Source organism: Onychostruthus taczanowskii, unplaced genomic scaffold (assembly GCF_017590055.1).
Source record: "Onychostruthus taczanowskii isolate IOZ18803 unplaced genomic scaffold, ASM1759005v1 scaffold28, whole genome shotgun sequence".
In the NCBI taxonomy this organism is placed as follows: domain Eukaryota; kingdom Metazoa; phylum Chordata; class Aves; order Passeriformes; family Passeridae; genus Onychostruthus; species Onychostruthus taczanowskii.
In genome coordinates, this window is record NW_024500128.1 from 1,682,537 (window position 1) to 1,707,029 (window position 24,493).

The 24,493-nt window shown below is 37.9% G+C and overlaps 1 protein-coding gene across 1 annotated transcript in view; it reads left to right on the forward strand.

The window, feature by feature from the left end:
- Nucleotides 1–19,802, forward strand: part of STT3B (STT3 oligosaccharyltransferase complex catalytic subunit B) — a 51,213-nt gene extending 31,411 nt beyond the window's left edge. The window contains exons 6-16 of the mRNA XM_041407783.1: nucleotides 3,151–3,249; nucleotides 4,754–4,900; nucleotides 6,837–6,885; nucleotides 8,523–8,677; nucleotides 10,276–10,487; nucleotides 10,578–10,765; nucleotides 11,267–11,438; nucleotides 13,772–13,945; nucleotides 14,916–15,029; nucleotides 15,992–16,204; nucleotides 18,151–19,802. Of these exons, the coding sequence (XP_041263717.1) occupies nucleotides 3,151–3,249; nucleotides 4,754–4,900; nucleotides 6,837–6,885; nucleotides 8,523–8,677; nucleotides 10,276–10,487; nucleotides 10,578–10,765; nucleotides 11,267–11,438; nucleotides 13,772–13,945; nucleotides 14,916–15,029; nucleotides 15,992–16,204; nucleotides 18,151–18,231 (1,604 nt within the window). The 3' untranslated portion in view covers nucleotides 18,232–19,802. The remainder of the gene's footprint in view (nucleotides 1–3,150; nucleotides 3,250–4,753; nucleotides 4,901–6,836; nucleotides 6,886–8,522; nucleotides 8,678–10,275; nucleotides 10,488–10,577; nucleotides 10,766–11,266; nucleotides 11,439–13,771; nucleotides 13,946–14,915; nucleotides 15,030–15,991; nucleotides 16,205–18,150) is intronic.
- Nucleotides 19,803–24,493: the final 4,691 nt, after the last annotated feature.

Below are 24,493 nucleotides of genomic sequence, written 5' to 3' on the forward strand. Positions count from 1 at the left end.
ATTGCATCTTCATAGGAATTAAAGGGTTTGGCAGATGTTTGTTTTGCAAATAGCTGCAGTGTTTTGAGATGTTGTTGCCCTTCAGCAGTGAGGGATATGTGCTGCCATGGAGTTGTCAGAATGAAAATGTGATCAGTGCTCTGCTGTTTCATTGCAACTGCTGTCTTAATTGAAGCCTTCATGGGAAGCCCTAGAGAAGTCTGTACATCTCACATTACTATGTCATTTCTAGGTTTGTTTAACAGGATGTTTTTGTAAAACAGGTAAGAATGTTCAAGCACTTCTGAGAGGAAATTCAAGTGTGCTTCACCTCCAAACTATTCAGATAGGGAAAAGAGTTTACAAAAGCTCCTTGAAGCAGGGAGAATAAAGATATTTGGGGAGTTTCTGTTGCAATTGCTACTGTGCCTGCAGCAGTCATATAATTCTTAAAAAACTAACCATGTGCAGCTGAAACTTTTGAAAAATATTGTCATCTGACAATAGCTAGGAAAAGCTACATACTTTTTACTGTTATGGAGAATTTTGGGGATTTTAATCTCTAGATCAGTTGTTTAAATTAATTTCAAGGCAGCATGAGGCATTTTATAAAGGTTGTGTTAAGTTTAATCCAAAATAACAAAAATGTAGAGGTCAGTATTTGTCAGAGCCAAATTTTTAAAAATAGTGGTGGATTCCTGGTATATATTTCTCATAAGAGTGTTCGTACACCAAGGAAAAGGTTAGTGGGACATGATAGATATATCTGGGAATGTAACTCAGAATCATGTAATGAGTAAAAATTTCCAGAATGTGAAGGGTTTGCCAATTTTAAAATATTTTAGGGCTGGAAGGCAGATGACTTTATTAGCCATATAGCTTCTGACCCATTTGGCATCAATAGTGGTGGTGCTACCTCCATTTGAAAGCTCAAGCTGTGCTTTTCTTTTTTCATCTTGACAATGGCCATTGCCTTTCATTCATATCCTCTAGTTTAATCATTATGAACAAGTGCTTACAATTCCAGTGTATTAACAGAGAGATGAAGAACCTCTTTATTCAGATACAGTAACCATTGATACTATTTCCTATTATTGTAGTCTCTCTTTAGTTTCTCATATGTTTAAAAAATAAATTATTTTACACTTGGAAGGGTATAGATTTATGTTATCTTTGCACACTTCAATTTTATAGTTTTTCATAAATTTTTTTTTTTAGATTCTATATAATTATCAGAATATTTAATAAAACATGTGAGGCTCTTCCAGAATTTAAAACTTCATTTCAGTAATTCCTTGTTATATGTTTTGTATTTTATCATTAAAAGAGTGAACAGGCATATATTTATATCAACTACTTCAGTGTTCTAAATTTCAGATTGAGTGGTTTTTTTCTGGTGCTTGTAATCCAGTAATTGAAAGTATGTGGCCAGCATATGATTATACTCTCCAGAGAAGCTTTTCAGCAGGTGTTTCCAGTGTTTGTGTGGTGTATTGCAAGTTAAATTCTTTGTAAAATGACTTTATGCACAGTAGGTCAGAATGGTTTTGTTCTCGAGTTGGTCAAAGTTATAATCATAAGAACAGCATGCAGGGATCAAAGTTAACTTCTTGTTCTTGCAAAGACTATGCAAACTGTAGAATATAAAGGAATATTAAAAGTATGTGATGATATATTATCCTGATGTTTCTAAGTTCCTAGAAAAATTGTCACGTTGTGTAAATTACCTTTTTAAAAAAATCTTTTCAGTACCAGGCACTGTGTAACTTTTTGAAAGAAGTGGGAGTAAGAGATTGGAATGAGGGTGGGCAGTGCACATAGCAAGTATAACAGTTGCAGGACTGGGCTTAAAAATGGTGATTTACAGTGGTCTAACAAATGTGAAATGCAGTGATTTATGCCAACCATTGAACTTCCACAGGATGGCAGTGTTGTAACAGTTGCATGGTACAGTAAATGATTTATGTTGTAGTGAATTCTTCAAAAATTGAGCTTCCTACAGGAAAAATGCATTTCAGTGACTTAAGAGGGCATAGGTGAGTAGCTAGGCCAAGCTGTGCAATACAGGTGCTTGAAAGAATAAACCATCACTTCTGGCTGGTTTGGAACTCAGACAGTGCCCTGGGAGCATAATCCCTCAGCAAGACCACATAGGTGCTATGGAAATGACACCACTGCTCAGTGATGCACTCCTCAGAACTGACCTCATGGAGGTTAGTAAAGGACTCCATGAGAACAGGGATCTCTTCATAAGATCCAGCTTATCTATAGCCAGGTAGTGGTTTAGGATTTGTAGGAGTTTAAAAAACTGACAGGTGGATTATTGCTGTTTTCCACTGAAGGAACAGAACTTCATTTGGACTTTAGGTTGGCTGGTTACTTCAAATGTAATCAGCCTCATGGCTTTTCAGATTTGGTATTTTTATCTTCCCCTTTCATCTCTTCTTCACCCTGTAATATTGAGGACCAAAACCCCTTTCAAAATAAAGTATATGAATGTTAATGCATATACAATAAGAATTCATATTAATAATAGTAATTAATGATGCTCATGGCCTCTGTTTTCTGGGGGGTTATAAATCCCTAGGGTTGATACAGATCTATCAATACATATGCTTAATATTAATTTTTAATTCTATTGTTGTTCAGTTTCTTGCCTTCCCTCTGCTCTTGTGTTAAATAAAGAATAATGGTGCCTGTTTGCATTTTCTAAAGAAGTAGTGGACTCCTAAATGTTTTGCTTTTTTGGGGTCTGGTCCCTCCAATTTCTCCTCATATAGAAAGCTTCTTATGTCACTTGTTATTTGAGAGCTCTTTCTACATCCATGACTCTCAAAACCAAGATGGGAAGAGAGAACTTTTTACAAGCTGGAGAATCTTAGGTAAATGGCTTATTTTCCTAGGAGGAGATAAAACAGTGCAATTCGAAAGAGCAGTGCTCTGCTACATGCACTAAGATTGGTTGCAATGGACAGCTTTATTCTAGTCAGTGAAGAAAAAAAGCAATTGGGGTGGCTGAAATATTTAGCATACTACAGTTCTGTTTTGCTGTCAGTGAAGTTAGGGCAGAAGATGGACTTCTCTTTGAAGATGGAGCCAATGCTTTTTCAAACGTGTATTAATTCTGTTCCCATCTCTCTCTTCCCCTCTCCTCACATTTTTCTCTCCTAGCATATAGCACTTTCTACATTGTGGGGTTAATATTATCGATGCAGATACCTTTTGTGGGATTTCAGCCAATTAGAACAAGTGAACACATGGCAGCTGCAGGTAAGAAAATGAAGCTTCTGCATCCAACAGCCTCCTCAACACAGGAAAACCTCAAACTTGCAGCTTTTTTTCCTTGTATTAGAAAAAACACCGGCTAACAAAGCAAATTGTTAAAGAAAGAGGTACAATTTAGTGTCTTTTGGGAAGTTTTCTTTCCAGTTGACATATTGTCATCTTTTTGTGTGAGCTAATGGAGGTAAAATGCTTCCATAAGACTGGATCAATTAGCATTCTGACAAGCACTTATTTACACATTGATAATCTCTGCCAGTTTGCAATACTAAATGCCTTCACATGTTGTACAATTGAAACATTGGTAACACAGTTTTTACTGAGCCATTTGGTTTTAGAGTTGATAGTCTTCTGTAATTTTTCAATGCAGGCTAAATAGAAATTACTTAAATTACTAATCAGGAGGGTGATTTTTAAATAACTGATTTCAGTCATGTTTGGAATTTTTTTGATTTCTTTAAGTTGATTTTTTCCATTGTTGTTGGCAGTCAGACATCTTGATTTCTTGTCAGAATAACCTCTGCTAACACTGAGTTTAACTGCATGCCCTGTTTGTGTGGTAGAGTTCAGTTTGTTAGATTCCCCAGGGTTTTTTTACATTTAGTCACTTACCAGAATGTCTTTGGGACCGTGATGGGACCGTCAGTAAAACTTAACACAAAAATACATTCAAAATGGAGACTTGCAACAATCTGAGTATAATGGAAAAAGAAAAAATTACCAAGTCATATTTGGATTCTGAAGATTTTTTACATTTATTTACTGAATGGAATTCTTGTCTTTATGAGTTCAGACCCAGTGAATTTCATTGTGTACTTTGAAGTCCTTGTTAATTTGAAGAAAGACAATACACTTTTGGTTTATTTTATTCCTCTATCAGCCAGTATTGAATTTTCACTTTTGAAAGGATTCATCAGTGGATTGATCTGACTATATACTGTGAAATGAATAATAACTGAAATACCATGTCCAAGTTCTGGGTTTAATGTTAAACTCTGAACAGCCTTTTTGAGTGTGTCGAGTGCTTCACCATTGAATTCTAGTGTTTCAACACTAACTTTATATAGTTCAGTTGACTTAATACTTACTTGGTTTGGTTTTTTCTTTCATTAATTCCTCCTGTTTTACTCAGTAGCATAGTTTGCATATATTTCTGTATTAGCATTGTGTGTTGCCTGAAGTCTGTCTCTTAATTTTTTACCACATCTAGCTAGGTATGTTACCCTGTATTCTTGTCATAATCAATGCAATCTGCTTTTCAGGGGATTCTGTCCTTTAGAATATTTTATCTCATTGGCAGTTTCTGGTTTTGCAAGTGTCATGCCTGTTAAGTATTAAAGGTTATTTATAAGAAAGTGATGTTATACTAGTTTCTAGATGTTAGGGTGTACCTTATGTTTATTTTTCCAATTCAAATATTGGCAAATATGCTGGTTGCTTTAACAGGTGTACTGTTTTTGAGTATTTAAATAGAACTTTCCTCTTTCCATAGGTGTTTTTGCACTGCTGCAGGCTTATGCGTTTTTGCAGTATCTGAGAGACAGGTTAACAAAGCAAGAATTTCAGACATTGTTCTTCTTGGGCGTCTCACTAGCTGCTGGTACTGTATTCCTGAGTGTCATCTATTTGACATACACAGGTAAATAAATGTGAAACTCACTTACCTTCACAGCTTGTAAGCCAGATGATCAACATTTGGTTTATCTAAAGTAGTTATTTCAATATTTGGACTATTTAGTAGCAGTTTTATTTTTGTTACTTATGCTATCATAATTCCAAAAGAATTCTTGACATCTCTGTTTGTTTCAAAGTCTTCTAAAACATGGTGGTTTGATTTGCTTTTCCATGCATAAGTTAGCAGAGTTTTCAGACTGGCATATCAAAACAAAAATTGGCTTCTAATCTCAGCATGCAGCCAAATATGTATTCTGTTGCAGTTCTTGGGAAGTGTTGATTTCATCTTCTGAAATTCACTGATCAGTATCCCTGCTTCATCAGCTGGAACAGGCCTTGTTCCCGCAGCTCCTGACAGGCTGTGTGATCTGGGCTCCTGACCACCTCACAGCACTCTGATTTCTCTAGATTTTCTTAATACTCTTGCAGAAGAGGGTGCCCACATCTGGACCCTTTATCCCAGCATCTGGAAGAATGAGCTTCAGGTTTTGACTGAAATCCTGCCTGCCACAAGGCATGTCAGCACTCTTTTCAGCTTAGCACAGTTCCTTTTGGCCTCTGCAATATTTTTGCTTTCTGTGAGCCAGTGGCTGGACCCCGATCCACTGTGTACTACCTTGAACTTGTAAGGACAGCCAGTTTTCAACCAGTCAAATGGTGCATTTGTCCTGTCCATTCTTCTTCAGCTAAAAATGAGCAATGAAGAAAATATTTATCAATGTATATCAGGAGGCTGTGTTCCATGTGTTTTTCAGCAGCTCAGGTTACTGCCCTGTAGATTCTCACATACAGCTTCCTGCCTTGCCTAGTGGTGCAGCAGTAGCCAATTCCCAGGCACCAGGCACCATCATCACCCAGGTGAAGATGATGGGTAGTTCTCATGTTGGCCAACTCTTCCAGCACCCTCAGGTGAAGGCTGTCTGGATCCAGAGAAGATCATAACCAGTAGTTTCCTGTGTGCTGACAGCTCTTTCTTCACCTGCACATAGTGGGTTGGGAGCAATCTTTCCATCTGAAGACTGAAGGGAAAAATATGTCTTGTATTACAATGTTAACCACAATATTTAAATGTCTAGATACTAAACTAACCCTTCAGTCAGATTATACTAATTTTGAGTATAAGATAGAAGGAAGACTTACTGAGTCACACACAAAAACTTGGGTAATAGTGAAAGGATTTAACCTTCTCTTATTTCTCCTTGTCTGTATCTGTCTTCAGGAGGAGCTGAAACAATTGCAAAGAAAGTGAAAATAAAAATTTAAGAATCATCTAAAAACTTATAATAATGATTTTTATCTTTCATCTAATAATTATACTGTTTCTTTTCACCTTATCATATTCAGCTTATCTAAAAGCCTTGTTTCATCAAATAATATATGTAAAGCTTACCAGCATGTCTAATAGCAGCTTTTATATTCCATGCCACTAGTAGATTCACTGGGAGAGAAATAAAAGGAAACCAGCATTTCATTTAGTGTTTGTGTTTTGGCTATAGAGTGTTGCCAGTTTCCTGCTCTGGCATTTCAGAAAAATTAAATACTGTCTTATCACTTATGTTTTCTTTTTCTCATACTCCTTCACAGAGTATAGTTTGCTATCTGTCATATCATTTGAGACATATTTAGTATTGCATTGCTTTGACTTTTGGAAGTGTGCGTGTTTTGATACTCAGATTGTGCATAAAGAGTACAACGTGATCCTGTAAGTGTGTTCTACAACCAGCTTGCTTCATGGTTGGTAGATTTTATAGCCTGCCTAATGCAGTAGGTATGGTTCACATATATTACAAGTTCAATGAAAATTTCTTTGGGTTTGTATTGTAACTTGAGGGAGTAGAAAAATTATTTCATTTAAAAACCTAGGCAGCAAAAAGGTTTTTCTTCCTCCTTCTCTTTTTCAGGTTATATTGCTCCTTGGAGTGGCAGATTTTATTCATTGTGGGACACTGGGTAAGTAAGGATATAAGATTTAGATATCGGTAGCATTTTACTGAAAACTAATAATCATTTACTCCCCTCATCCCCAAATCCATTTAGTAGTTCAGTCAAGGAGAATCAGTTATCTAAAGAGAGTATTTGTAGTAGCTGTTTTGTGGTCTTTATAACCACTTCACTAATTTGTCTGTGAAAATTCTTGCTTCTTTGCAAGTCTTTGAATATGTAATATGTTTTTTCTGTATGAAACTGTAGTATGTCAGCATGAAATAACTGAAAGCTGTGCCAACACTTGACTACACATTTAAAAATTACTAAGAGCCTTAAACTATTTTCATTGTGCAGTATTGCACTAAATCACAAAAATGTTGCACATATGATCTTGCATGTTGCCTCTATATTACATTCATACATCTGTTTTGTATATACAGATGTCCACTCTGAACAATTGTTTTATTAATGTATGTTTTCACAGGTAAAAGTCTTGTTAATCTTTTGTTTTGGTTAACTTTTGAAAATACTATGTTGGATTCTTTAGTCAGCCCAGAGAAAAGGAATCAAGTGGAAAGTATTTTTCTCAGATAAATATTTTAAAGTGAAATTCAGGTGCTAGATTTTTTTTTAAGATTTAAAGCAAGGATAGAACAACTTCGAACTCTGTGCAGTTCAGACTTTTTTCAGGCTCCAAAATCCAGCTCACAGAGGATTCTGTCCCAGCTCCATAATAAATGTAGTAGAACAAATGTTAGTAAAGAAGCCTCAGATTTATTTGAGGAATATATAGATTTTGTTCTTTGCCTGCCTATATATATGTATACACACACACACGTGTGTGTGTATATATATATATATTTATATTTATATTTATATATTTATATATATATGTATATACAAAGCATTAAACTTTTGAGGGCTTGTCTACATTAGAAAAACATATTGTGTTAAAAAACACAATACAGTTTTGAATGAGAACTAGATCTCAGTGAAGAAAAGGACATATGTTTGATACCTCACCATTCAATCATGGTAGCACCCTAGATTAGGTCCATATGTATAGTAGTCTGTAATATAGAGCACAGTTTTGTCCTTGTCTGCACTGAGTGTTTGACATGTTGTTTAGATGACATGTGTTTCCAAGTGTAGACAAGGCCTGTTTTTTTCAGTATCTGAAAGAATATGGGTGCATCAGTAACTGATCTGTTATTTACTACTGTAACTTCCTATACTAAGAAAATGAAGATACTCTGTGTAGAGGTTTTGAAATACAATGTTGAAAATTTAGGAGATTTACTGGCATTGATGATTCTCTTCAAAAATGTAGTAAAGGTGCTTCCATAGCTGTGTGTTTTCATTTTGGTGAATTTGGCTTCATATTTAGCCATTAACAAGTGAAACATCTATAATTTTAATTGTCTTAATTAGTATGGAAATAATTGTTGTTTTAAAAAATTATGCACCAAATGCTTCCTAGATACAGTGAGGCCTGAGGATTTCTTTGGTATAAGAGTTTCATCAGATTTCTGCTCATAAGGGCACTTGCCATTTAAAATTGTAATGCTTCCTTTGAGATTAATTTCAGAATTCCTAATGTTTGCAGGTTTTAATAATTTTATCTTTTCAAAATAATTTGAACTGAATTTTTTTTAAAAAAGGTATGCGAAAATTCACATCCCGATCATTGCCTCTGTGTCTGAGCATCAGCCTACAACATGGGTTTCCTTCTTTTTTGATCTGCATATTCTCGTGTGTACTTTCCCAGCAGGGCTGTGGTTCTGTATCAAAAACATCAATGATGAAAGAGTCTTTGGTAAGAGAAAATATTTTTAAATTATTTTGAAACAGTTTGCCTTCAACTTCATTTTACTTTGGTTTTGTTTGCTCAAAGCTGATGTGTGGCTTGTTCTAAAATATGGTTTAAAAGTGATGTGTTTAAAGGTGATTAAGAATTGCCTGCACCCAGCAGTCTTTAAAACAGTTTATAAAAGTGCAGAGGTTGCTGAAATGGATATGGAGTGTAGTCCCAGGAGGTGGGATGCAGTCATTTGTTGTGTTCAGTTCTGCAGCTGCATGTTCTGGTGGGATGCGGTTCCACAGTACAGGTTAGCCAGAACAGCTCTGTGCAAAGGCGGGGTCCCTACCTTTGGCCATCTGGCAGTCATCCTATCACAAATTATTAAAAATGCCTTTGCTTTACAGGTTTTGTGCTATTTTAGTGAACAGAATCTCTTGTTTTGGAACAAGAGCTAGATAAGGCACGAACCAGAATGGAAGTGTGGGGTCTCCCTATGTCAGTGACAATTATTTTTTTGTGCAAATCTGTATTGTGAAAGCTAGCTTCTGATTTTGAATGAGGCTTGTAAAGCAGTTGTAACCCATATGGAGGAGTGAAGATCACTCAGGTCTTGGACTTTTACAGAGACAGGAGGCTCCAGGCTAATAGCTGCCTCTGAGGCAACCCAAGATGTGTGTGGGCAGTATGAATGTTTACAGTGAATGTTTGTCAATTTGCTTTCAGCCTCCTACTGAAGGCTGCACCTTCCATTTAACACAGCATAAAGAGACCTATGAGTGAGGATGGAGAGCCATACTGCCTCATCACAATGTAGAAAATATTTACATGATGTAATCTGATAAATCAGTGTCCCTTGATATCTGTGGCAAATCTTTCACAAGAGAATATTGTTAAACTGTAGCAGATGAGTCTTCCACAAGGAAACCACTACTGGATATTCCCATTCAGTGTATACAGGATTTTTTGGGGTTATTTTTTTTCTTTTTAATAAATGTGTTCCTAATGTTATGTAGTATTCTGAATATCTTGGTTTATATTTTGTGGAAGACAAAGTGGAGATAATACTGCTCAAGAATACTTACTTCAGAATAGGGCTCACAATACCATTTTATTAATCTGTATACAGTTGTAATGTAGACAAGCCCCCAATTTGTCCACAGATACCTCTAACTTAAATCAAAATATTTACATGAAATTGTAACACTTTCTTTTGCTTTTTCATTTCTAATAACTTGTTTGGTCTAGAGCTGTTTGATTTTTTTTAATCAAATGAAGTTACCTATTATTCCAGTAGTATTATTGATATATAATATTAAATTTCACTAATGTATCTTCTGACACATTACTAATGAATATTGAAAATGGGGTTGTGTTATTGTTAACAGTTGTGGAGATGAATCTCAGGAAGGGTTTGAGGATTCAAAGGGATAAACGTTAATTCAGCCGTATGTCTGTACATTAAAAAGCAATGAAATGCAAGATGCACACTCAAGCCTTTATACACACAGATGCTCAACCCACTTCCAGAAGTAGTTTTATGAAGAGCATGTACGTGTGCAGTCAGAGTGAGGTATTATTTTCAAAGTGTCACCATTAGATGTGTTTCCTTGCAGTTGCTCTGTATGCAATCAGCGCTGTTTACTTTGCTGGAGTGATGGTCCGCCTGATGCTCACTTTGACTCCAGTGGTCTGTATGCTGTCAGCAATTGCTTTCTCCAATGTCTTTGAGCGTTATTTGGGTGATGATATGAAGAGGGAAAATCCGCCAATAGAAGACAGCAGTGACGAGGATGACAAAAGGAACCCTGGCAACCTGTATGATAAGGTGAGGGGAGGAAGCAAGAATTAGCAAATTTGGGTTCCAATGTCAAGGATGATAGAAGTTGCCATAATAGATATACTTGTGTTTGTTTAGGCAGGCAAAGTGAGGAAACATGTGTCTGAGCAGGAAAAAACAGAAGAAGGGCTGGGTCCCAATATCAAAAACATTGTGACTATGCTGATGCTGATGTTGTTGATGATGTTTGCTGTTCACTGTACCTGGGTAACCAGCAATGCATACTCCAGCCCCAGCGTGGTTCTTGCCTCCTATAACCATGATGGGTAAGTAAGGTCTACACTCTGAAGTGATTAAAGCCTTTTTTACTGCCATTGAATTAGCAATTTGCTTTTCCTTCTTTAAATCACTCCTTATTATATAAAGCAATTGTGACCTGAATAAAAAATTATTCATACTCTAATTTTCAAAAAGATACAATGTTTTCTGAAATATTTAATGAAATACATAAAAATAATCCTACCCAAAGCCAATAAAAATGATGGTTAAAAAAAGCCTTGGAGTGAAGTGGGAAAACTTGTTTAAGAATATATATTTGACTTGAAATGCATTTAGTTATGTCTTCAAAGCAGTCGTGTCTTCAAAGCAGTTTGTCTTTTGGACATTCATCTGTCAGAAAGTTCAAACTTATGACTGCTGGTGACAAAATCCCTCAAAGGGAGCTGAACTCTTAAGAAAACCCTTATTTGTGAACCCAGACTTACCATGGTGCAGTTAATTTGTTGGTAGTATTTGTACAGATGCAAATAAAGTGAACTGTTTTGCAGCACTCGGAATATCCTGGATGACTTCAGAGAAGCCTATTACTGGCTCAGACAGAACACGGACGAGCACGCCAGGGTGATGTCGTGGTGGGACTATGGGTACCAGATAGCAGGAATGGCCAACAGGACCACCCTGGTTGATAACAACACTTGGAACAACAGCCACATCGCCTTGGTAAGGGTGGCAGTTCTCTATGGAGCAGAAACACCAAAATGTTTACACTGAAGTCCAGTATGAAATTGCAGATGTCTCTTAGGGTGGTTAAGGAGAAATTGCACAGAGTGAGAAACACAGATGTGGAAGGGACCTACTTCTTCCATTTGTTAAAACAAGTATAGGGATCAATTTTGCTCCAGAGTTTTCGTTTTTCTTACTCGGAGCTTCCAAAACTTCACTTCCACTTCAGTTTATCTTCTTTTCTTTGGGGGAGCTTAGACAAAACGTAAGGTAACCATTCCCCTTGGGATTAATGCTGTAACAGCTAGTACCACTGCATTACTGGCCTATCAAAGTAAGGATCCTTGCATTTCAGCAGTGTCACTGCTGAGTGGATTTCTGAATGGCATGTGAAAACTGACCACAGTTTTCGGACACCTGGGCAATCACAGGAAGTGATTATTTATGACTAGCTGTGGAAGTGTAGCAGACTTAATGTAATTCTGTTTTCTCAAATTTGCAGATAAACAAAATGACTGCACCTTTAATGTCTTTCAATTCTGAGGACTAAGTTTAACCTTTGTACATGTGCTTAAGCAGGGTGTTAGTATTCCCTGTGGTTACAGGGCACCACCTTGGGCAGCTTGTGCTGTGCAATGACTCCTCATCAATCACATTTCTTCCCAGAATGTTTTGCTACAAGGGCAGAATGGGGTAAGGGCTCAAGAAATTAGGATAATTAGGATAGTTTCTTGTATTCTTTCTGTCTTGGGTCAGTAGTGAGTACAGCTGTGGACCAGATCTGCCAAAAAGCAGTGTACAAAGCCAGCAAATTAATGAAGCAGTGCTTTGAGCAGTCCCAAAAAAATGTGTATTGGGGGAACAGAGATCACACATCCACACTTTTTACAGGGCAGGAAACTCACATTCAGCTAGAAGCAAGCTTGAGAAATTGTACTGATGGTGTTAATATCAGTCTAATGTCAGTCTACATGCATTGCCATGTACTCTGAGGCACTTCTAATTTGGGTGTTGACCTGACAGCACTGGTGGGTTTTAATGGACACTCAGCTCTGATATCTGTGTGTCTCCCTCTGCTACAAGAGGTAGAAATGCAGATACTGCATCCAAACTCACAGTTTCTTGCAGGACAAGGTGCATCATATGAATAGAGACTGTGGAAGTCATCTGTGTTGCCGAAGCACAGTAACCACACACATTGCAGCAGCTGGCAATAATGGCTTTCAGTAAAGAATTCTCTCGAGGATGACTGCTGCATTGTCAAGCTCCATTTCGGAATGAAGACTCCATAAAGGGGGACCCAAGCAATAAATGTGTGTTGTGGCCAGTACCTGTACTTGTGCTGTAAACGAGGCATGCCCTGGAGATGTGTCCAGATGATTTTCTCCTGCACAGAGATGGAAATCTGGCAAATAATCTCACATTAATTAGGATAATGGCCAAGAAGCTGAGGTTCTTGGTCTTATGACAGCTTACTGCCTAAGCTTAGTGCTCTCTAATTACATTCTCAGCTGAATGTTACCAAGTCAGATGCAATACTATGTATATTGTAGTTACTGCCTTAGACTACAGCAATACCTTACTATGCCTTAAGAGCTTCAAGAGCAAACAAAACTGCTGAACTGCATGCCAGTTACTGACCAAATTCTCTTAAGTGTGGGAAGTGACCAGGATACAAGAGGTGCTGGATACAGCTCTAAAAAGTTTTATTCTGACATTTTCTCTGTGTAGATTTACCTTGAATTCAGTGCTGAGGGTGCCTGTGTGCTACTCAGTGCAATGCACAATGGCTGCTTCATTAATGAAGGACAGAGCTCAGGAAAACAAAAAAAGAAATCACATTTCAGATCATTTGTACACTTTGGGCTGTGTCTAAAGCTTTGAAAATAATTTGTAATTAGGTATTTTCTGCAACACTTAAGCTTTTGGTAATACAGTTATGACTTGGAAAATGTGTAGGTGCCACAGAAGAAAAACCCTTGTTTCTGCATTTCATACTCAAAACATTCATTTCAAAAGGCTGCGCTCTTCTTACAGAGGAGAAAATATTTCAGTTTAGGCTGGGATTTTGCGATTCTAAATATTCACAATGGGTTTTCTTTATCTAGAATGAAAATGTTGGCTTTGGATGGCAGGTAGGTATTAGAGAATCACAGAACCACAGGCTGGAAGGGAATGCAGTAGGTCACTGGTCCAACTTCCCTGCTCAAGCAGGGCCATCCTAGAGCACATGGCACAGGATTCCTGGGCTTTGGTCTGGCTGTATTGATCTGTGGAGCTGTTCAATAGGCAGCTATGCAGATATCTAAGATATTTTTGCAATGATACAGGTGGGAAAGGCAATGTCATCAAATGAGTCTGCAGCATATGAGATCATGAGAAGCCTGGATGTGGATTATGTTTTGATTATTTTTGGTGGTGTGATTGGCTACTCTGGTGATGATATTAATAAGTTCTTGTGGATGGTGAGAATAGCAGAGGGGGAACATCCCAAAGACATACGGGTAAGTGGAACCTCTACTTTCTGGTTTTTTAAAACAAAACCTTTTATTTATATTATCACTTGTCTGGGAGCGGTCACTACAGTGGTGGGAAATCTCTACTACTTAATTGCCATTTTATTTGAAACATGTGCTGGCGTTGTTTTTCTAGAATAGTAGGAGTGCAGTGGCCTGTAGCCCAGTTTCTTTCAATGTTTTTCATTCTGAAAGGTCAGTAGCCTCAAAAGCTTTTCACATTTTTGCACAATACTAAAAGTAGGATTTTTTCTGTAATTCTTGTCTGTATGTCCCTCTGTGCATCATCACATGCTTGCAAAAAGTCTAACTGTTTAAACTGTTTAAACAGCATTACAAATTTCTTCAAACTCTGTAATAGTAGGAGACAAGTGAAAGTGTTAATATTGACTTATGTAGAGTTTAAGCTGTTCAAACACCTCTGAGATTGCAGAAGTCTGTAGTAATATTTTCTTAAGCCTAACAAAAACTCCTAGATATTGAGCACAGGCTTAAGGGAGTAGCCCATGTGCATACTTTCATCTTGTACTTGAGATGAAAATGGCAGAAACTGTTTGTTTAAACATGGAGAATATATTAAGTTTATAGTGACCCTGTAGATCTTGTATATTAACAATACAGTGTTCGTCGCCTTTCTGAAGAATAGATGCCCAAGTATATTTTACACTTTGAGGTAACTTTTCCAGAACCACTTACAGTGACATGACAAAACTTCTGACAGCACAAAGTACAGATTCAGGAAAACTGATCCATTGAGGTCTGGGTTACAAGCAGGTAGTTTGCAATTATTTCACCTTTAATGAGCACCATTTCTTTCATTTAAAGGTTACCTTAAATCAGCTTTTAAACTGTAAATGCCAGTTGAGACTCTTAGGTGTCTTTCTGTGGGGAAAGGAATGAGAAATTCCCTTAAGATTTTAGTTTGCATTGACTCTTTGTATCTTTTTTCTCTTTAAAGGAAAGTGATTACTTTACCCCTCAGGGAGAATTCCGGGTAGACAAGGCAGGCTCTCCAACTTTGCTGAACTGCCTCATGTATAAAATGTCCTATTACAGATTTGGAGAGATGCAGGTTAGTGCTACAACTTCTTCTGAATCTTAACTGAAATGTGAGAAAACAAATATTATTTTGATGTATTTTCTATCTTTTAAATTAAGCATTGCTTGTAGTAGCAGGATTTGCAGTAAGATTGAGCTTTACAAATTAAAACACATCCAATCATGGTCTGCTGTTTATAACCTTTAGCAAAAAGCTTTTCTGCTGTTAACCCACACTTGTACTTCATTTTTTTGTGTCCTTCACATTGCCCCAGGTGAGTATCTTGATTGCACTGTGCTGTGTGCTCACTAAAGCATCAACTGACATTGTGGAGAGCTGTTTGTTTAATAGCAACATGCAAGTGGAACTATTAACTGTTTAATGTCTGTCAGAAACTACATGATTTCCATCCAAGTCATGTCAGTGTAGAAAACAACACTACACTGTGTAGTAAGGGCAGCAGTTGTCACTCCTCTTTGGGACCAGTTTGGTTTTTTCCTTTCCATTTCTTCCCTTGTTGCCCCCACCAGGGGCCTTTCCTTCTGATGTATTGGCATAAGAATTCTTTTTTCAGTGGATTTACTTGTAACACGGTGGGGCCAAATTTAACTCATAATTGTGAACTACTTCTGGATTATATGAAAAACCGTGGAAGTGGAAATAATTGCAGTATAGGCAAGAGCACAAAGGCAGCAGCTCTGCTGAAAAACACCTCAGGCTGCTGCACCTCAGACTGTTGAGTTGTTTCATCTCTGAATGCAGACAGGGTAGTTTTGCTGAGACATTGTCTCCTGTGACAGCGGTAGGAGTAAGAAGGAATTTGTCCCTCAAGATCTCAACGGTTTTTCTGTGTAGTAGAGTAACCAATGCAAGAGAAGTGTTGCCCCTTGACGTGGCCAGCTGAAAGCACTGCCTTATAGTATGAGGTTTCACAGTTTGCAGTGATTGGTGCTCTGGTTTTTGTCTCCAACTAACATGAACTTTAATTTTTATAGCTGGATTTTCGGACACCCCCAGGATTCGACCGTACACGCAATGCGGAGATAGGCAACAAAGACATTAAATTTAAACATCTGGAGGAAGCCTTTACCTCAGAGCACTGGCTTGTTAGAATATACAAGGTCAAACAACTAGACAACAGAGAGACACTGGATCATAAACCTAGAGTAACCAACATTGTACCGAAACAGAAGTATTTGTCAAAGAAGGTGGGTTCCCAGTGAAGTAACTGAAAGGGGTCAGGAGTTTATTTTTAACAGTGAATCACATAGCTGGTGAATTATATATTTCCACTAGCCAGAATGTTATGGATACTGTTCATGTTAGTGTCCAATATCAGACCTGCCTGCTGGTAATAATTGTTAATTTACTGTCTGCTTAACTTAAAAGCATGTGAAGACACAAGGCTAGATTTTTTTTAGGCAGAATGCTAACTCTACATAGAGTGTGTCACTGGCTGTTACAACTCTTAAGTCTTCATGTAACTGGAAGTATAATCTCTAAAGTACATCAATTCATGTTTCAGTAACTATGGCTCACTAAGTAAATGTGGAAGTTGCTTTCTGACTTTGTTTGAAAGTAGCGATGCCTAGAAGTTTACAAATGGCAATTTTGTATGAAATAAATTAAATATGAAACTTTTGTTGATGGAACTTTAGTGTCTGTCTGCTTACTGCTTTAAGTCATCTTCACGGTTTTAAAGTGTTTGTTGTGCTGCCCTCCTTCAGCCTGTTAAGAAAGGCCTGTTCCCAGGGGAGCTGGGGAGACTGTTAGCAGCCCTCTCCTTCACAACATCTGTTTTCTATATATTCAAATAGATGTTGCAAAAGGAGCTGCAGAACCCTAACAAACTAGTATAGGCAGTAAACTTAAACTGTACAAGTAAAGAACGTTCTCTGCAAGTAGAGAATGTTAAATGTAAAGATGGTTATTTCTGTGATTCAACGGGAAGTACATAAAATAAGGCATTTGGGAGTTGCCACTGCAGCTAGACGTATCTTGAAATGATAAGCTTTATTGTGCCTGTCATACACTTAACATTGTAACTTTTGATCTTAAATGGCAAGCAAGGCTGTATTTATCTGTGATAGATGCACTGACCCCACTTGAGCCTTGGATGTGTAATTTTCTGTCTAGAAGTTGATACAGCTTCTGAAGGCTGCAGTACAAACAGGCTGTACTTCTCCTTAAGAAATCAGAGAACCAGCGAGAGCATGGGGCAGGTCTCCAAACTAGAATGTATTTCTTAAATACATTCCAAGGGCTCCGTAGTAGCCACCATTTTTCAGCAGTTGCTTCCTTACTGGAAATTCAGTCCATCTGCTATTATGTTAGGAATGACATTGCTGAACCTCAGCGATTCAATATGTGTCTGAATATTACATATTAGTTTGTATCTATCTCACTTTATTATAACCACGTTGATGGTGTCATGTTGATTAAATGCAATTTTTTATAATAGGAATAGACCCTGCTGCTAAGCACAGCAAAGTGCAGCAAGCGTGGGAGCTGCGTCCTGGCAGGTGTGTTGAATGTACAATTCTACCTGCCACAAACTATGTACACAAATTTGAAGTTAATTTTACCAATGACCAACATTAATGGTCCCCCCATTACTACCTTAAAAAAAATCTAAAACAGGCTGATAAAGGAATGTGCAGGAAGTGCTAACTAAGCAACCTACAGATCAACAGCAGAGTTTAGAAGACTAAAATGGGATTATTCAGGATTTTTTCTTTTGAAAAATGCTGCTTTGAGCAAATATTTCTACCTAACTTTAAAGAAAATAAAATAGCGCAAAAGATGCAAGAAGGTATTTCCAAACAAAACTAAGACTTGTATCAGTTTTGCTCTTTGGGCATATTAGAGTTTTATCATGTTGGTTAATTATTAATTCTGCCTCAGCACATGCTTTGATAAGAATTCTTCAGATCTAGTAGACAGGGTTACAAAAGCACATCTTGTGCAAAAGCAACTGTTAGGCAGGAATTAACAATCCCGGCATTAAAAATAATAACTGGATAATGCCTAGTTGAGGGTTTAGCATTTAAGCTCTTTAAAATCAATCTAAAGCTCAGGCACTGAATGCACATCATTAAACCGCGGTCAAGACTAAATCATTAACTAATACCTGTTGTTCTGTTTTTCTTTTTAGACCTCCAAAAGGAAGCGTGGCTACATTAAGAATAAACTAATTTTAAAGAAAGGCAAGAGACCCAACAGGAAGACAGTTTAAACACACTGTTCTGATTGCTAATACGAAGCAGTTGTCCTTGAGATAACCAGTCTTTGCCTTTAGCTCAAATCATGTTTCACAGCAACATGAGGGTACAGAACCATCATTGGTCCAGATTATTGTACAAAATTTTCAGGCAATGTCTGATTAAAAATATTGGCTTATTGAGAACAGCTGTTTTAGATTTGTAATGTGAAGCAAGACAGAGCTGCTATCCAAGTCTAGCAGCATTTTTTTTATTGGTACATATTATCCTTCAAATCTGTTGAAAATTTGGACTGACTTTACCAAAGAACCCTGTAATTTGGTCCTTGGCACATGCATTACTTGTCAATCTTTTCTGGAGAACACTGTTCAGCTGAATATTAGCAGTATGAAAACTGGAATGGTGACATCTGAAAATGACTCTTTTTCAACAAGAAAGAGATGGCAGAGCTCTCTCAAATTCAACTTTCAAAACGAGTTACTCCCATGATTATTTTTCAATGGTTTCTTTCCATGTCCTTTTACTCTTGCTGCAGGCTGGTTTTGAGCTGGGGTGTAAGAAGCAAAGCTGCAGTTTTCACAAGAGGTGACAGGACAGATTAATTGGACAAGCTGCTTTTGTTCAACACAGGATTGCAGTATTGCTGCCTTACACTGTCATTTCACAAGGTAGACAAGGCAAATCTTGCACACTGTAGATACAAGGGCTAAATTTGTAACTTCCTGAAAGATCTGAAACGACAGTAATGAATGCTCTAACAACACACAACTGAGCACCATGGAACTGCTGGTGCTTCAGAACAGAAATTAAACTATTTTAGGTGAATGTTTACATTGGTAAAACAAGTATAGCCTGCTTATTGGGGAAAAGAAGGTTGACAGGTATACAAACCCCTTTTCTGTGGCTATCAGAGGTAGAAGATTTGCAAACCTCTTCAGCCCTCACTGCCTTTCTGGCAAGGGTGGAAGTTTTTCTGGAAATCTGTTTCTCTGCATTTTATTTGGAGTGCTTAAATCAACTGAAGAAATTCCTGCTCTAGTGCTATTTGCTTTGTCTGTCTTTTATACTGGTTTGGTTTGTTTTTTTTTTTTAAGTGGTGAAAACTGTCAGATTAAATGCACTAAAATATAAATGGAGACTGAACGTGTTCACTTTCCAGATATAAGGAAACTTTATACAGACTTGAAATTTTTCTTTAATTAAAATGAAAGGGTTTTTTTGCAGTTTTCCTGCCACAAGTTGTAACTTTTTATAGAAACAAATCTTGCATCAATAACTTGATGTAAAAAGCAGAATAGTATGTACCTTTCATGAAGAAAATGTAAATTTACAGTGTTCTGTGAGAATGTTACTGCTGACTTCTTTCCCAAGGTGTAGAATATTTTTTTGATTTATGAACTCATTTTTGACTCCAGTGGTTTATACAGACCAATACTACAGCTGCAACATTTTCACAAAGGTAATTAAATCTGGATTTCTGGCCCCCGCCGTTTGGAGATTTCATTTTATTTTGTTGCTTTAAAGCTCAATGCAGACCAGTTGTCAACTGTAGGGGAAAATAAAGTTAATTCAAGTTTTGTGTTAAGGCTGTTGTGTCAGTTTTGTTGTGATTAACTTGGTAACATGCTGCTGTAGTGAAGCCACAGCATCTTCTTAACTCCCTCCAGCTTAAACTAAACCAAATCCAGGGCCTCTGCTGTGATGAAATTAAGGTGGTTGTCATATTTCCAGGGAAGAGCAGCCTGCCTTCCCAACCACACATTACAGCAACTCCTTCCAGCATCTGGAGCTCCTCAAGCTGCTACAGCTGCTCACCCACCAGCAGAAGGGCTGATTGATGAGGTGATGCACGATTCCTAGTGTCATGCTGCTTCCAAGCCAATCTGCATCCTGACCATGGGTGAGAAATAAGGGATCTAACATTTGGAAGAGCACCTGAAAGGCAGCAGGACAGAGGCTGCCAGTCAGTCTGTGGCTTGGCAGTAACTCAGCCTTGTTTTAAGAAAGGAAATACAGGATTGCCCTCCCCTCTTCAGGTAACTTTACATTTGGACAGACTGACTTCAGCCTTAGGTAGCAGCGTTTCTTTAACAGCAGAAACAAGTGAATCTGAGGCATGTGAAATAAAAATAAGCCAACTGCAGGGATCCCAGCCAGCCTGGGCCTGAAGTTGCCTACTACTTACCTGAGCTTTATTTTTTTCCTAAATCTAACGTGACTTCAAGGATTCTGCCAATGTTCTGCAGTTAAAATGAAATAAAAAGTTGGGAGTCATTGAGGCATCCACATAGAAAAAGCAGCATTACAAAGAAGAACTGGCACTGTCTCACCTTCCTTGGTTCCTCAGGAATCTGCACACCAGGTATGTTTACAGCTGGACCATGGAATCAAACAGCTAAACTCACTCCTGCCTCATTGGGAGAACTGAACAGCGCTTCTACCAGCAAACACTATCAGCATCTTCCCTCTTCATCTCACACACAATTCCCAGACTAGTTTATTTCCTTAGCTCCAGCCATCCTTTTTCCTTTTATTTGTTCTACTGTGTCAAATTTTGAAGAATAATTGTCACAAAACAGTAAAAAAAACAAAAGAAACCCCCACCAAAACAATAAAACCAAACAACAAAAGACAAGTGAGCCAGGCTCAGGTCAGCAGTTGCTAAGGAACTAAAGCTGCAAGTGTCTAGAACTCAATAAGACTGCATAGCTTCTGAATTTCTTAATCATTACTGGTGGGAGCAGTGAGGCAGACAGTGCTGTTGGTAATCCCAGAAGAAATATTTTGACTTGCAGAAGTAATTTCATAACAAGGAGAAAAGTTGTTAATTAATGTCTTGATAGATTTACTCTTGAAAAAGCCACTGAATGCTTTGACAGAGCCCCTGGTACATACCAGTCTCATCAGGAGTAAAAGCTGAAATAATAATACTTGGCTGTGACTAAAACGGCCTCACATCTTTAACCCAAGTGGATAAACTGCTCCAAGATGGGGCCTTGAAGCAATGCCATGGAAGGCAAGGAACAGGGCTGGGTAGTGTTTCCTGCCCTATTTACAGGCAGTGTTGTTTTCCGTTTTGCATAAAAACAAAGTGTTCCAGCAAGATTGTTTCCAGCACACTGGATGAATGTTTAAAGAAAACCAGAAGGGCATTATTCAACACTTGAAAAATGCTGACCACGATCTGTGTGATTCCTTTAAGAACATTTTTTCTCCTCACGCAAGTGTCCAATGCTGCAGTAATGTAGAGGTGCGTTTTAAGAGGTTCTAATCAAGAATCTCTGTTGGTGATAAAGATTAAATGAAATGGGATTTTCAGAAACAAGTGTACACCTTTTCCTATTTCCTTTTTACTTGCCAAAATGAAGCAGATGTTCCCCAGCCTTTCCTAAAGCTGTTGTTGCTGCCCAGCTCTGTTTTCCCTGGGTAGAGCTATCCAATTTAACCAAAGAACTTACCTTCAGAGTGTCTGGGAGAATAAGCAGGGTGGAAAAGCCTGGCACCAAACCGGGATTAACCTAGCAAACTTCCATGGGAACCATGCTCAGGTGTCATACACAGCTCCTGGACAGTCAGTGACTGACACCACTGAACTAAGGCTTCCATGGAAAGAGAAAGGGCATTCCACTACTAAATGAAACAAATTTTTATTCATGAGCATTCTCATTTTAAATTAACAAATTATGAAAGGAAGGCAAATCAGAAGAGACTGCCAGAGCATCTTTTAAATGATAAAGGTATAAATTTTCTTTCTGAACATTTCTAATTTAAGAAAGAAAAAGGTTGCATAGGCTTTCTACAGGTGTGCACAAAAAAAAAAAAATTAAGTACATGGAAGTTTTTACATTACAATTCAGTGTACATCAGCTACTTGAAAAGGAAAGTATTTACTTGCAATTCCAAGACAGCTATTGGAACGACCTACAGAATAAGGCTTATGAATATTTACTTTTCAGTCCTGCAAAATATACTGAACACATACTATAAGAAAAATAAAATGACACTTGTGAATCTTGTTCTGGAATCTCTCACTGATGGGATCTTTTCTGAAAGGACTTTTTACTTTCATGTCTCCCAAGTTAATTTGGGAAAGAAGCAGTGGTAATGGCATCAGGGGATTCTTCATAGCGTCAGAACGGAAGAAAAGATTGGCCAGAGCACAAGTGGAATGTCCTCAGCATGCAGAAACAACCAACCATGCAGACAGAGAAAATCTTCAATAAATTACAAGCAGAAAATTATTCAAATTTCTCCTCAAAAGAACAGCTACAGCATCTCTGTAGCCTTGACAGTCACACCATCCCAGCTGAAAGAGGTCCACTCCTTCAGGGGCCCAGGCCTGCATGCCTGAGACACAGAGGTTTGCAATGGCTATTTAGTGAGTATGTGTCTTGTTCTTTGGTGTGTGAGAGTTCTGGGAGGATGTTCCATGGGTTTAACTCTGCTTTTTCCATTGTTCTTTGTGATGATACTAAAAACTGTAGGAATACTTTTAGGTACTTATCGGACTAATCTCTAGAACAAGAGTGTATCCATTATAAAGTGAATTCTTGCAGGTGATAAAGTGTTCCTGATGATACTCAGTAGCAGTTCAGTGATTACTGCAACAGCATCGTTTTGGTTTTGTTACAGAAAACTGTTACATCAACTATTCCTAAAAAATAAGTTGGTTTTTTCCCTCTTAAAAAAAAAGTGTCAGTTACAAAACCAAGCTCATACAATCCACTTTTTTTTTTTTTTTAAATAGGATTTAAATAATTTAGAATGTGAATCTTTCTAATGTATAAAAAAAAAAAAAAAAAAAAAAAAAAAAGACAGACAAGAGGACTAAATAGATTTAGGAGGAAAAGTAGCCACACCTTCCTTAAATAGATCTCTGAAGTTCAAATCCAAAGGAACAACTAATGGAATGTTTCCTTGTGCACACACCTCCTCCGCTCAGCCTTCTGAGCTCAAGAGATTTTAACATCTACTGAAAAAACAAAATGCAGGACATAAGGACAGATGTGAGCCGTGCTTTGACCTAGATATCTCTGTGGTATAAGCATAGGTCAGTGTATGAACAAAGCAGACAAAAGGCACAAAATTACTCAGCTCTACAGATGGGCATCCATGCTACTGTGTGTTAGAAATACAGTGGTTTTGTTACGGGACACTGTGGAAAGAAGCACTGAGCACATTTTACACATGCCTTTTGCTGCCAGCTCTCTCAAAAATATCTTCATTTCCAACAAATACAAACTAAAAAGCGACACAGCCTTAACACACTTCTAGAATCCACTTTGTCAGTATCACAGTGGGTACCTTACAAAGCAAGATCAAGCGACAGGAGTTTTTAATTTTTCTTTTTAACACTACAAAACAAATTGTATCCCATTTCATTTGCTTCATTCATAAAGTTACTGTCTCAGTGGAATAATTTACTAAATTGTTACTTTTACATCAGTGAATCATTTATCTGGGAAGGCTAGTTATATCACCTCTACTCATCCAGATGTTTTATCAGAAGCAATCCCATTTAGTGGAGCATGTAAGCCAGAAGTGTTGGCACGACAGCAGCCAGAGAACATTACACAGCAAGATCAAAGTTACCAGAGCAGCTGGCTCGGGGTGGTGACCAGAGATCGACTGAACAGCTGGAGATGAACAGACAAAGCAGCGAGGACACAACGGGTTAGTGTGAAGAACAACATTCTGGAGAAGGTGTTGCTACTTCTTACAGGGTGGTAGGAAATTCACACTCGTCAGTGACAGGAACACGCCCTGAACTCGGCAACCCAGAGCGGGCACAGCCAGTGGATCATTCTTATGTCAAAGTGAGTTACTCGCTGACTGTTCAGACAGATCGACTGCCGTTAAGAGACGCGTCACGTTTTAAGTGCAAAACATTTTTGGCAAAAGTGAAAAATAGAAAAACCTTAACCAGTACTAATAAAAAAGTATTTTCTTAAATACTAGCACAGGGCCTGATCCTGCAAGCACACAACTCAGGGAACCCCGGCCGAGGCCAGCCAGGGCTCTGTGCCCTAACACTTGGAGGAAAAGGTCTCTGAGTCGCTATTGGTGTTGGTACTGTTTACATGTAGTGTAAATAACACACACAACACATGCACACCGTGGGTACTTAGGGACGTGTGCCTGTGTGTCTGTGGATCTGCACACACAAAATGGCTCCTGAATAAACTCGAGCTCCTGGTTATTTTGAGATGCATCATTCACAGTACACAGCTTCCCGTGGGGATCTTCTGGGAACAGGACCTATCCAAGGACATCCTG